The sequence below is a fragment of the Propithecus coquereli genome, unplaced genomic scaffold (genome assembly GCF_000956105.1).
Source record: "Propithecus coquereli isolate 6110/MARCELLA unplaced genomic scaffold, Pcoq_1.0 Scaffold501, whole genome shotgun sequence".
Lineage (NCBI taxonomy): Eukaryota > Metazoa > Chordata > Mammalia > Primates > Indriidae > Propithecus > Propithecus coquereli.
The window spans coordinates 1,010,812-1,024,520 of NW_012150853.1; the positions used below are offsets into that span (position 1 = coordinate 1,010,812).

Below are 13,709 nucleotides of genomic sequence, written 5' to 3' on the forward strand. Positions count from 1 at the left end.
GGCCCGGCCCGCCTCACCGTGGTCCTGGTTGAAGCCGGCGTAGAGCAGCCCGTTGCCGTGGGGGTTACACGGGAGGAGGTTCATGACGCCGCCGCGGTGTCCGCGCTCCTCAGCGCCGCATGCCGCTCGGGAGACCGGGCCCTCTGGTCCCGTCGGGCCGGCGCTAAGGCCGCCGCGGCCGGAAGTGCTGAGCCTGCGTGCGTGCGTGCGTGCGTGCGCGTGCTGCCAGGGAGCCCGCAGAGCGCCGAGCGCATCCGACCGGGGCAGGGCGACGAGGGAGCGCCGAGCGCGCCCGCGCCTGCGGGAACCGAGTGAGGAGCGCGTCCTGCGCGGGCCGGGGCGCCGGCTGCCCGGTGCGGCCCTTCCTGCCCGCGGGTGGGCTGCACCGTCGGAGCACCGGCCGGCACTGCAGCCGGCGTGTCCGGGGGCCGGGCCGTGTGCGTGCAGTGACTCGATTCCCGTGCGACGGCAGCTGCGGCTTCTCCCGAGGGTGACCGCGAGGAGGCGGAGCTGGACGGGCCGCCTCGCCCGCGATCGTGCGACAGGGGCCCGGGCTCGAATGACGGCGGGGACGGGACCCCGGACCGCTAAGCGCAGTCCACAGACCAGCACCCCGCTCCCCGGGGGCCTCGGCGTCGCACGCGGGGCGGGCCCGGACTGCCGAGTCACACGAGGGAAGTGGAGGCTGGCGAGGGGCTTTCCCTGGACTTCTCGGCCACCCTTGGGGCACGCGGTTCGTATTTCACTCAGTGCCCGGGGTGTGAGGACCTCCACGCACCATGTCGGTTGTGTCAGAGCCCAGACGTCCAAAGCTGTGCTGCCCACGGTGGTGGGCCGAATGGTGGCTCCCGAGAGTTACGTCCACCCAGACCCTGTGAATATGACCTCATTTAGAAACAGTCTTTGCAGATGTAATTAAGGATCTCGAGATGAGATCATCCTGGATTAGGCTGGGCCCTAAACCCAGTGACCAGCGTCCTTAGACCAGAAGGAAAGGGGAGAGGATGCACAGGGGAAGGTGGAACTCCACAATCTATGGTGGGGATACATACATGTAAAGAAAGCCCAGGGTGTGGTTTACACAGAATTGGAGACGGTGGTTACTCCTGGGGGCAGGAGAATAATCTAACAGGGGACGGGCACGTGTGGTCAACTGAATAGCAACCCCCAACAAGGCCCTTCAGCTGGGGAGAGGAACCTGGACCATCTGGGTTGGCCCTAAACTCCTGGCCTCAAGTGATCCTCCCATCTCAGCCTCCCAAAGCGCTGGGGTTACAGGCATGAGCCACTACGCCTGGCCTCTGGAACCTTTAAATATAGTATTAGTTTATTTCGGAAAAAGAGTATCTGCAGATATGGCGAAGTGAAGGATTTGAGACATGGAGATTGTCCTGGATTATCCAGACTGCCCTGAATGCGACACATGTATCTTGATAAGAGGAGGCAGAGGGAGATTGACACACGGGAAGAACACCCCGTGATGACCGAGACAGATTGGAGCAATGCAGCCACAGCCACCGAACGCCTGGAGTCCCCTGAAGCTGAAAGAAACAGGAAGGAAGGATCCTCCTCCCCAAAAGCTCCCTGATTTCAGCCCAGTGATACTGACTTTGGCCTTGCGACTTCCGGAACTGTGATAGAGTACGATTCTGTTGTTTGAGGCCACTAAGGTGTGGTAATGTGTTACAGCAGCCACAGGGAACCAAAGCAACACGCAGGGGGCTCTGTGGGTTCTACTTCCTACTCCTGCTTCTTAAACTGCTGCATCATGGGTACACAGGTATTTATATTCATAACAGTATTATTATACGTGAGGCTGGTCCGAAGGTAGTGAGTTATCTCACTTGATTGTTCACAGTCAGTTACAGATTGAACTCCTAGTTCTACTGCTTCCCCCCCTCCTCACTACTGCACTTGACTAGTCTTAAAAAAAATAAAGATACATGTTATGTGAACTCTGTTATATGTATAATGATACGTTTCACAGAAAAAACAGAGAACCTTGAAAAAGAGCCACCATCCAATATCCCCATTTCTGAAGTGGAACACAGAACATTGACAAGATTTCAGGGCACAGGATCAAGAAACCAACAGATAGGCCGGGCGCAGTGGCTCACGCCTGTAATCCCAGCTCAAGTCTGACAAAAGGCTGGGACGAGGCCCGCGGGAGTCATGAGCCAGGAACTACGACGGGAGCCTACAGAGATACGTCGACACCACAGGCCACCGCTGGTTTTCCAACACAGACCCTTCACAGCAAAAGAATATGCACAATGGTTAGTCCAGCCCACGGCACGGTACGAGCGTCTCCCAGGGCGAGGCCCCTCAGGTGTGCACGCTTCCGTTCGACCCTGGCAGGTTCCAAAAGCAGAGCGGTCTCAGCACACGTGGGGCTTCATCCGTTCGGGCGTCTGGCATAATTGAGCCATGTCATCTCTTGCTCAGCCTCTTCTGAGGTGTTAATGTAATATCGGGGTCCCCTCAATTCGCAACCGTTTCCTTTTTTCTTTACCCTCAGCTGTTATTCCTCCTTTTCTCCATATGTCATTTATTTTTACCCAGACTTTCCATCGTGGATTTCCACCACATCCACTGCTCAGTTTTGCACAACCCACCTCCATCAGACCCTTAGAAACTGACATCAGGTTTGAAAACATAGTGACAGTTTCTTGCCCAGGAATTACCCTGCTTCTCGCAACCGGTCCAGGTGCCAGGACCACTGCATCGGCAAGGGGAGAAAGATTACGGTCCTCCCACCTCGGCCTCCCAGAGTGCTGGATGACAGGCGTGCACCAACACAGCCGGCTAATTTTTTTATTTTCTGTAGAGATCAGGTCTCAGTATGTTGCCCAGGCTGGTCTCAAAGTCCTGGCCTCAAGCGATCCTCCTGCCTCAGCCTCCCTCTGGGACCACAGGCGTGAGCCGCCGCGCCTGGCCAAGACCTTTGTATTAACTCTACCAAATTCCACTGTCTTCTTTCCATTCCTTAATAACCATCTGAAGGTCCCCACCCTGCTGAGAGGAGCCCTCTGACTCTCCTCTTTTTCCTCTTAGTGTTTTCTTTCTTTACTTTATTTCTCAATAACCACTTAAAAATCTCCACCTTCCTGGGATGAGCCCTTTGACTCTCCCTTTTGCCTTTTCCCCATTCTCTTGTTAATTCTCCTGCTTTTTAAAAATAATTTTTGTTTTGTTTTAGAGACAGGGTCTTGCTATGTTGCCCAGGCTGGTCTTAAACTCCTGGCCTCCAGTGTTCCTCCCACCTCAGCCTCTGAAAGTGCTGGGATTACGGGCCTGAGCCACCGCACCGAGCCAACCTGGTGTTTTTATTAGTGTCTGTAAGACCTGTGAGGGGAAATTGTGAGAGCAAATTCGATAAGGCTTCTCTGTGGCCGGACTTAGCAGCAGTGTCGTCACAGGGGCGCCCGTGGAGAGGGGCCCCTTAACCACAGCTTTACCACGACCTAGGTGATGGGCATATTCGGGTAGTGGGCAGACACCCCAGTCATCCTACAGCCAGTCCCCGCTGCTGCATTTGGGGTGCTCCACTTGGCGTCTGTGGGGAAGCCGGGCAGCCCCTTCTCAGGGCAAACGGACCTCACAGTTCATTCAGGAATAGCCTCCTGTGCGCCTGGACCGCACATGCCCATCTGCGATTGCTCCACGGCGAGCGGTGGGTCCCGCATCAGCCCAACACGCCCTTCCACTCTGCAGCATTGAAAACCAAAGACACTGCCCTAAATTCATTGTAATCCACTTTAGTAAAGGTTCCTCCGGAAGCTGGAGCTGCCAATCACGAAAGGGAACCGTTCCCTCCCGCTGTTCCCTCTCGTTCCAGTGGTCCTTGGCTTCGCCCTGCCCCACACTGGCTACTTCCTTGGTGACCATGGGTCGCCCTGCTCATTTTGCCCATGGGGGTGGCTGGGAGGCCAAAGCTCAGACTCACAGAAACCCGAGCTTGGTCCAGCACCAAGATCTGACCCAGATTCTCCTCTGATTTCATTTTAGCTGTTACAGGTAACAATAACCAAGGAGTTGACATTTTGTTTTTTCTTACTAGTTTGCATTTCCTTATGCGTCCAGTGCACCGACTCCCAGGAGTTGGATCCATCTCTAAATTCCACTGGTAACTGTCACCTCCAGTCACTGAGCACAGCACGGCCAGCCCTGTCCCGTGGGTGGTCAAGTGGCCACCCAGGGATCAATCCCTCCTCCCCACCCTGTCCTTTCTCTTCCCAAACCACATTTTCCTGAGCCAGGGCTGTTCTAGCAAACCCCGCCGCAGCCACCACTTGCTCTGGACACATCTCAAGTGTGCTTTCCTCTGCGCCCCACAACAGCCCACGAGGAAGAATATTCCGTGACCAAAGGCGGGCTTTTCCCCACATACCGAGCAGCGCACAAACACCCGCTGGATGTCGGCTAATCCAAGTCTACACTGGAGATGGGGTCAGACCCCACGGGCTGGGGCTCAGTCCCCAAAGCTGCCCCCTCGGGAACTGGCTGGCGGCTTCCAGTCGAGGCTCCACAGCCGCTCCTTGGGTTCACTACTTGCCGGAGCAGCTCACAGAACCCAGGGAAACACGTTTGCCGTGTGTCACGAAGGCTGCTGCAAAGGTACAAAGACGTGGGGAGGGTGAGGTGTGGGGAGGGGAGTGGCGCTTCCACGCCCTCCAGGGACCTCCAGGTGTCCAGGAAGCTCTGGGACCATAGTTTTAAAAGCCGAAACTTTGTTGGCGGGAGCCAGCGTATTTTGAGAAGAAAGGTGTGTGGGGGGAAGGGGACCGCCAGGACGGGGTCGGCCTCTGCCCCGGGGTGCCCGCCGCCCGCTGCGCTGGGCCTGCTCCCAACCCCAACCCGACCTCCACCGCGGGAGTCCAGCTGCAGCCGCTGCCGTTCTGAGACTGGGCTCGGCGTCATCCAAACTCCGCTCGACCAGTCCCCGCGACAGCCCCTTGGCAGAGGCTGGGCCCAGAGAGAGCACAAACGCCATGGTCCGAACGTGTCCCTCCAAAACTCCTACATGGAAACTCCGGGGCCAGTGTGACAGCACTGAAAGCTGGGGCCTTTGCCCAGGGCCATCCCACCCTGAACACGCCCAGGCTCGTCTGAGCGCTGGGGCCTTAGGCAGTGATAAGTCAGGGGAGACCCCACGGAGGGGCCCTTCCACCCCTTCCGCCACAGGGGGACACGTCTGGGAAGCAGAGACCCTGTGCTCACCAGACCCTGCCCGCAGCAACTTGATCCTGGCTCTCCCAGCCTCTAGAGCCCTGAGCGATGAATTTCTACTGTTCGCACATTGCCCGGCTCGGGAACTTCACCCCAGCAGCAGGAGGGGGCTCAGGACCTCCCCTCCAGCCCCCAGTCCCACGCCTGCCCCAGCCTCCAGCTGGAGTGAGGGAGCCGCACCTAACACTGGGACACCCCCCACCCCTAACAGCCAGGACACCCCCACCCTAACACTGGGACACCCCCACCCTAATACTGGGTCACCCCCACCCTAACACTGGGACACCCCCACCCTAAGAGCTGGGTCACCCCATCTCCATCACAGCTGGGACACCCCTCCCGTCCTCGGCCTTCCCAGGTGACATGAAACCTGGTCTCAGTCCCCCTGGTACAAGCAGCTTCAGTTTTGCTTCCAAAATGCATCTTTAATTTGACGAAGCTGTTCTCCAGCGAAGGGAGACGCCAGCATTTCTGTCTCTTCGTCAAAAACAAGTATCGTGAAGCCTGTAATTGGCATTTTTTATAAATTCAATATTCGCCTAAATTCCTCATCAAAGTTGCGAGTTCTCTAGGAAATTAAGCTGCCTCGCAGGAGTTTCCACAGGACAATTAAAGACACGGTTGTGCGGTAGGTTCTGCCGCGCGGTAAAGGTCGTGGAGGAAAATGACAAAGCGTCTCTAGGTCGACGTGCACGTCGGTTACACGGCCTGCGCGTTCGCCCAGACACACCCCCTCTGCTCGCACGTGGCGCGTGAGCTCGTTCTGCCTCACAGAAACGCCCCGTGATTTGCCGCAGCACTTTCTGCTGTGAAGTGCAACGTGTTTCCTTGTCGTGGTGGTTTCTGGGGCTGCGTAACAAATTGCCATGAACTTGGTGGCTTAGAATGACAGACGTTTCCTTTCTCACAGTCCTGGACGCCAGAGGCCGAGGTTGGCACCCCGCGGCTGCTCCCTCCGGAGAATCCTTCCCACCCCTCCCGCTCCGGCTGTCCCCAGGGGGCACCGGGCTCTCCCAGGTGTGCGGGTCACAGGGCTTGGGGACCTTGATTTTATTCCTTCTAGACGCTGGTGGTAGTCCTGAGGAGTCCTTCAGTTAAGAAGCAAGAAAGAAGGGGAAGGTAACAGAGGTAGCTGTCTGGCGGGTCTAATCTCGCCCCCGGGGGTCGCTGGGGCTGCTCTCAAAAGGGGAGCAGGAGAGGGTCTTCCTTTCCCTTGGGGCCCTCCTCATGGCTCCACGTCCGCAAACGCGGCAGAGATGCCCTCCCCGAGCTGCCCTGAGCTTCCCGTCCCCACCACGTGGCTGGCAGCCGGCCACGTCCCCCACGCATCTCTCTACCCGTGGCCCAGCCGAGGGGGGAGCAAAGGCCCCAGCGGCTCGTCCTCGAAGGCCGGCTGCCCCTGGCAGAGAGCTGTGCCCTCAGGGGTGACCTTCATCCACCCACACACCCGGGAGGCCGCGTGCCCAGCCTGGCTCCAGGCCCTAGTGACAGCGCTGCTCCCCTCTGGGCCTGGCCGTCCTCTGAGCCAAGGGGCCACTCCTGACCCCAGGGCACCTTCGTCTCTAAGAACCCGTAACTCACTAACAGACACTGAGGACATCTGGGCACTTTCTCATTTCAAGATTTTTTCGTTTCATCCTCATCATAACTTCCAGTTGCCACAGAGAAACGTGGAACGGTGCGATCAGGAGAGAGACCCACGCCCGGGGTCTCTGCCACGTCGGCGCCGCCCTGGCGCTACCTGAGGAGGATTTCGCCCTCCCGGGTGGCTGCCGACCTCCCCACTGTGGAGGTCCAGGTGCCTCCCTGACACCTCGCCACACAGGCACAGGCCCGAGCATCACCGTTAACACGCCTCCCTCTGCCTCCACGGCTCTTTCCAGGAAAAGGCGTCTTTGCCGACCAGCGCCGCGTGGCGTCCACACCAGGCCCCACAAAGCGAGTCGAGTTGGGGGCCGTGAGAACTACACAGAATCAGAAAGAACCAGCCCACTGCTCCGCCAAGAGAGAAACCAGTGTACGTTTTATTTTTGAGAAACATTTTCCTAAGTGTGTTTACTTCATTCTTCACTGAAACGGGTCTGTCCTCGCGGGTCTGTGGAAACGATGTTGGCTGCGTTCAACGTAACTGGAGATATCTTTGGCATTTTCTTCCCTTAACTTCATAACTTGTAGAACATCTGGTACAAAAAAATGTAGATTTACAGAAAAATATGTATATAAATCACTTATTAATCCCCAAATGTAGTAAATGACATAGCAAAACTTTATCAAATCCGTTTCACACACAAACTGGACAGATGTGCTACGCAATCTCCATGTGCATCCTCAGTGGTTATAAACCGGTGCTTAGACATTAAAAAGGAGGTTTACAAAAAGAACCCTCTTGTGATATCGATGACTCTAAATTATCTATCATTGCTTCTCAAATTCCCAAAATCTATGCTTACCATTTGCATATCACCGTTCTTACAAAAGCAGTTATTTTAAGGAAAAAGTTGCAGTGCAATCATGATATAAGCAACGTTCAAAATCTCACGTTATCAAGGGCTGAGCAGAGTACCAATTTTCCCTTTATAAACACACGTCTAGAACACGAGCTTCATGCACGTCCACGTAGAAATTCAAAATGTTTTCATCGCACGGAAGGCACCACACGCATTCCCAAGCAGCCCCGTCACCGGGAGACATTGAAACCTTGTTTCGTGGATCTGGAACGCGTCACCGTCTTCCGGGTGTGACTGTTCAGAGTTTCCCTGGAGGGATTCCAGTGTGTTTCCTTCCAGCGCCTTCCTTAAGAAATTTTGCAGCTGTTTCTGGTGCAGTTTTTGGGTGGACTCTGGGGTGGGCGGACGACCTTCCCCTTGCGGAAGCTGTTCCGTTTGTGGGTGGCGCTGGCGGCGAGGGAGGAGGAGCGGCCGTGCATCATCCTGGCGCTGAGGCCGTTGGCCATGCAGAACGACTTGAGGTGGCTCCGTAAGGCGGGCGGCAGCGGCAGCGTGTCGACCAGGTGCGCGGGCGTGCACGACACCACCGCGCGGCAGCAGAGGTCTTGCAAGCTCAGCACTTGGGGAAGAAAAGACCAGGCTTAGCGCAGCTTGTCCCTGCGTGGGCTGCCACAGGGGGTGGCGCGCACACCTGGCTTCCCTCCTTGCGGGGACGCGGGGACGCCTGTTACACATGCAGCGAACCCTGCTCGACTCCACCTCTGCCCGAGTGCAGATCTCAGAAATCCCCCTCGTGAGCTTTCTGGCAAAGCTGCACGTTCAGAAACGTGTTTTATTTCTCTCAGTGGCCTTGGGACGCGTCCTGGGGGGCGGACAATTGTCCGGGGGCTGCGAGACCGCCCTGCGCCCAGGGGGGCAGCCGCGGGCCTACCTTTGCTGGGCCTCCAGAGCCGGTCCATTCCGTGCCGCAGCAGCACGATCCTGGCCAGCTCCGTGAAGGACTCCGTGATGTTGAAGTTGCAGAGCGGGCTGACCTCGAAGAAGGTCACGCCCAGGCGCTCCGCGTAGGCCTGGGCCTGCTCCGTGGGCACCTGCCGCTTGAACGCCAGGTGGAGGCGATTCCCCACCAGGATTTTAGGGACCCCAGGGGCGTGCTGCAGGCGAGAGAAAGGCAAGGAAAACGCGTCACTCGGGCAAGACTTTCTCCTGGCGTCACTCGGGCGAGACTTTCTCCTGGCGTTGCGGGGGCACCGGGTTGACTGGTGTTCCCCCAGAGTCAGCTCCACGCGGAGCCTCAGACCAGGGTCTTATGGGACAGCAGGCGTGGAGGGGGCGTGACGGGCTCTGGAGACCCCCACGGGGCTGGGGGTTGGAAGAACCTGCAGGGCATGATGGACGCCCCATGGTGACGGGACCACGGCCCAGACGCTGCCACTGTCCCTCAGCTTGTGCCCCCTAAATCTACTAAAATAAAGTAAAATAATATGATTTTAAAAATAAATTTAAAAAAGAATGAGATCTCATTTGGAAATACGGTCTTCACAGATGCAATTAGTTGAGGGGGGTCACACTGGGTTAGGAGGGTCCCCAATCTGATGCCTGGTGTCCTCATCAGGAGAGACACGGAGACACACGGGGAGGCCAAGGGAGGACGGGGCAGAGGCTGCAGTGACGCAGCCACAGGCCAAGGACCGCCAAGGACCGCCGGCAGCACCGGCAGCTGGGGGGGCAACGAGCACCCCCCCAAGAGCCCTGGCGGGAGGCGGCCCGGCCAGTACCTGGGTTTGGACTTCTTGGCCTCTGTAACTGCGGGAATAAATTCCTGTCGTTTCAAGACCCCAGTCTGTGGTCATTTGTCACAGCAGCCGCAGGACACCGATACTGTGGGCTTGTACTGACCGCCACAGCAAGCTGCAGACCCGTCACCACCCATCAACCCCAGCCCCGACCGAGGGCGCAGCCAGGGTGCCTCCCGGGCCTCCTGCACATCGAGCCCAGATCCCTGGGCTCCGGGGGTTCTCTGCGGTCACACTCGCGGGCCCACCCCAGCCAGTGCTGTGCCGTGCGGGACGCGTCCTCCTTGTGCCCAAGCCCCTGCCTTGTGCCTGGCCCACGTGCGCCCGGGAGCCCCGGCGGGCCTGGCCGAGTCCCCAGCCGACGTCTTCCTGAGCCCACGTGGAGCTGGGCAGCAGCGGCGGAGCGTCGTACCTCGTCAATCTCCTTAATCCATCGGGTGATGCCATCAAAAGACCAGCGGTTTGCAATATCGTAGACCAGGATCACGCCCTGTGGGGAGAGGACACAGACTCAACACGTGGCACACAGACGTGCCACTGGCATGCGGCTATTCGGTCAGAGACACACAGTTAACGAAATAATCATTTTACTCCTTTTAACACTAAGTATGTAATTTTGATTTATCAGCCAAATGTGCAGTTTTATGTCAGGGGGAGGCGGGGCCTAGACTCACAGCCGTGAGCCACTCCAGGGACAGAGAAAGCAGGGACACTGCAGGAATCACCACCTCATGCGAAGCAAGGCCCACCTACCCGCGTGGAGTGTACACACAGGTGCACACACATGCAGTTCATATGTGCATGTGCACACACAGGTATAGACATGTGCCTACCTGCATGCCCACAGAGCTCACATGCACACATGCGTGTACACATGCACTCACACACGTATGCAGTCGCTCATGCACAGACACATGCATACGTAGTGACATATCTGTGCATGTGTTTCATACATGCACACACATGCACACATGCATCCCTGATGCGAAAGGCTTTCGAGCAAAGAAACACTACAGCTGCAGTCCCCAACCCCTGGGCCGAGGACCGGTCTGTGGCCTGCTAGGGACCAGGCCGCACAGCAGGAGGCGAGCGACAGGGAAGCGTCATATATACAGCTGCTCCCGTCACTCGCGTGGGCGCAGGAATTCCGCCTCCTGCCAGATCAGCAGCGGCATTAGATGCTCACAGGAGCATGAACCCTGCTGTAAACCGCGCATACGAGGGATCGAGGTTGCGGCTCCTTATGAGAGTCTAAGGCCCGATGAAGGGAGGAGGAGCTGAGGCACTGATGCCGGCGCCGGGGAGCAGCGCAAACACGGATGACCCTCAGCAGGGAGGTCTGCACAGTGAACGAGATGCGCTTCATTCACCCGAACCATCCCCTCCACCGGGTCTGTGGAAAAATTGTCTTCCAGGAAACCAGTCCCTGGTGCCACAAAGGGTGGGGACCGCTGCTCTACAGCACATTTTTAGACTCTGGCATCGATTTATATGTAAGCTTAATTGCCTATCCTCCAATTATCCGTTAAAGAGGATGGTTAGTTAAGCACCGTAAAAGTTGTTATTCAACATCTGCATGATCTCCTGGCTCCGGGGATGCTGTTACCTGTGCACCCCGAGAGTAGGAGCGGAATATGGTACAAAATCTTCCCTGACCCGACGTATCCCTGGAAAAGATGTTGGAGACGTTGAGAAGAAATCGGTGCTTCTTCCTGACAACGGCAAATGCATTTCACAATCGTCCGTGACCCCAGCAAAGCTGTCACGTGTCCCTGGGAGTGACACGGGTGTTGCTGGGATGTCCTTCCAGGCTCATTCTCTTTACTTTTTTCCCCTTTCTTTTTTTGTTTAGAGACGGGGTCTCTCACTCCGTCACCCAGGCTGGAGTGTAGTGGCATCATTACAGCTCACTGCAGCCTCCAACTCCTGGGCTCAGGTGATCCTCCTGCCTCAGCCTCCCAAGTAGCTGGGACTACAGGTGCCACCACCACAACCAGCTAATTTTTCTCCTTTTATGTAGAGACCGAGTCTCACTATGTTGTCCAGGCTGGTCTTCAACTCCTGGGCTTAAGTGATCCTCCTGCCTTGGCCTCCCGGAGCCCTGGGATTACAAGCGTGAGCCACCATTCCCAGCCTCATTCTCTTTTCTCATTGTCATTTAAAAAGTCAAACTACAGGCCCTCATCTTCCAGGTCAGGACTGTCACCAGCCACAGGTGACACGTAACAGAAACGAAAGTGTGCCATGTCCTGCTGCCCAGACCTGCAGACGAGCCTCGTGTGTGGGGGCCAGCCCACGGGCCCCCTGGGGGCACCCGTTGAAGTGGGCGTGTTAATTGTACACAGGAATGTGTACTGACTTTGCCCTTAGGAGAGACTGTGGGGACAGTGCCCACTGTCTAAGAGCACACGCCCCCAGGACTCCATGGTGGTTGGGGGAGCACCTTCGCTATCCCGGGTTCTGTCTCCCGGAGCTCTGTTCTGGTCTTTCTGGGCACTGGCACCCCTGCCTGTGCCGTCGTCTGCAGAAATAAGGCTCCTGAGTAGCCTGGGACAACCCTGGCAGATTCAGGAGGCGAGGGGGTGGGGACCGGGAGAGGCCCCGCTTTGGGCGTGGGGAGGACCATGTCCCCAGATCCAAGAGGGAGGATGACCATGCAAAGAGGTCAGTGGGGACAGCCGGCGGCTGTTGCCATACAGGAGGGGCCTCGAGGTCCTGCAGGTACGCAGGGCGAGAGGGAGGAAAGTGTCCACTCTGGGGTCTGGCCGGTGCGGCCTGGGGTCACGCAGGTGTTTGTGACTATGGGCACCCCGGACCCCAGGCAGCACTGGGCGAGAGGTGAGCCCATTCTGGCTGTCATGTGGGCGTCTAGGGAGGGTACCCGGAGCAGCCGGCAGGTGCAGCCTCTGAGGTCAGGGGTACGCGTGGGCAGGGTGGGGCCTGCAGATGGCTTTTACACCAGGACTGGGTGGTTGGGGGCAGGACAGAAGGGACTTGAGAATAATGTGTCCTGGGAGGGGGAGGAGGGCAGGGGCTGACAGTGACCCTGGGGCCACACCGACAGAGTTGGGCAGCAGGAAGGGCCCGCGGGGGCGGGGAGGGGGGGCAGGAGACTGGCCCCAGTGGTCGGGGAAAGACCCAGCCCTGGGCCTAGTCACAGCAGGAGCCCTGACCCCCCGCCCAGGGCAGAGGAGGGGCAGGACCAGAACCTCAGAGCCAGGAGACCCAGCCCAGAGCCTGGGGGTGGGGGGTGCCCAGCAGGCCTCCTCCCCAACCTGCAGGTGAGGCCGCAGCCCCTCCCACACCAGGATGCTCTGAGTTCCTGCTGGGTGCTCAGCGCCCAGCCGGCCCCCTCGGCCACACAGCACCAGTCCCCTCCTAGCCCAGGAGGCATCTTCCCGGGCACCAGGTCATGTGTCCTGAACCCACAAAGCCTGTTACCCACACAGTGCTGTGTTGGTCCTGGGGTCCCCATCCCTAGACGATGGGCCTATGGGCCCCAGGGGGTCACCGCCTTCCTTCGGGGAGGCCACCAGCTAAAGCTGGTCCTACGGGGCAAAGGGCCCGAGGGGTGCTGTGCCATCCAGGGCCAGGCTGGGGGCTCCTCCTCTGCCCAGCGAGTCCTTCCCGGAGCCGAGGACGGGACGCCAGACTCACCAGAGCTGCAGCTTCACCCGCCGGCCGTCGAGCAGGATGGTGGTGGTCTTGTAGTCGATCCCTGAGGAAGGGCAGAGACAAGCTAAATGTGGGTGCAAAGGGTTTCCCCTAAGTTCTCTCCATTCAGAGATGCGGGAGGATAAGAAACCTGCCACGTCTGGGGAGAAAAGGGTTTCTCATGGCGCAGACTCGAGTTCACAAGGCGGGTGGGCGGGGCCTGCTGTGCCTCCCGGAACTCGGCCGCCGCCCACCACCGGGGGAGCCTCCAGCCACGCCCTCCTCTCGCCAGGGGCAGCGGGTTTGCTGGGGGCAGTGCCAGTGGGTGTGTCCCGTCCGCCCAGCCCTGCCCGGCTCTGGCCGCCCCGAGGCTGCCCGCGAGAAAGCTTCCGCTCAGCTCTTCTTGCAGACAGCAGGTCTGGAAACAGGGAGATCGTTCTCCCAAAGTAGCACAGTGGGAAAGTAAAGTAAAACCACAAAGGGTATGAAGTCAGAAAGGAAGTACGCTCCCAGCCGTGTAACACGTGTGTGAACCTGCACGTGTGTGTGTGGGGAGAAAGCCATGAGGAGTGGCCCCATGCGC

At 58.1% G+C, this 13,709-nt stretch overlaps 2 protein-coding genes across 3 annotated transcripts in view; both read right to left on the reverse strand.

Moving 5' to 3' along the window:
• Positions 1 to 216, reverse strand: part of WDR45B (WD repeat domain 45B) — a 33,445-nt gene extending 33,229 nt beyond the window's left edge. The window contains exon 1 of the mRNA XM_012656451.1: positions 18 to 216. Within this exon, the coding sequence (XP_012511905.1) occupies positions 18 to 84 (67 nt within the window). The 5' untranslated portion in view covers positions 85 to 216. The remainder of the gene's footprint in view (positions 1 to 17) is intronic.
• Positions 217 to 7,239: 7,023 nt separating this feature from the next.
• Positions 7,240 to 13,709, reverse strand: part of RAB40B (RAB40B, member RAS oncogene family) — a 44,717-nt gene continuing 38,247 nt past the window's right edge. The window contains exons 2-6 of one of the 2 annotated variants that reach the window (XM_012656453.1): positions 13,130 to 13,190; positions 11,079 to 11,139; positions 9,885 to 9,962; positions 8,608 to 8,830; positions 7,240 to 8,295 (exon numbers count right to left, since the gene is read on the reverse strand). In XM_012656453.1, coding sequence (XP_012511907.1) covers positions 8,024 to 8,295; positions 8,608 to 8,830; positions 9,885 to 9,962; positions 11,079 to 11,139; positions 13,130 to 13,190 — 695 coding nt within the window. In that variant the 3' untranslated portion in view covers positions 7,240 to 8,023. The remainder of the gene's footprint in view (positions 8,296 to 8,607; positions 8,831 to 9,884; positions 9,963 to 11,078; positions 11,140 to 13,129; positions 13,191 to 13,709) is intronic. The other variant, XM_012656455.1, reaches the window with a different exon arrangement.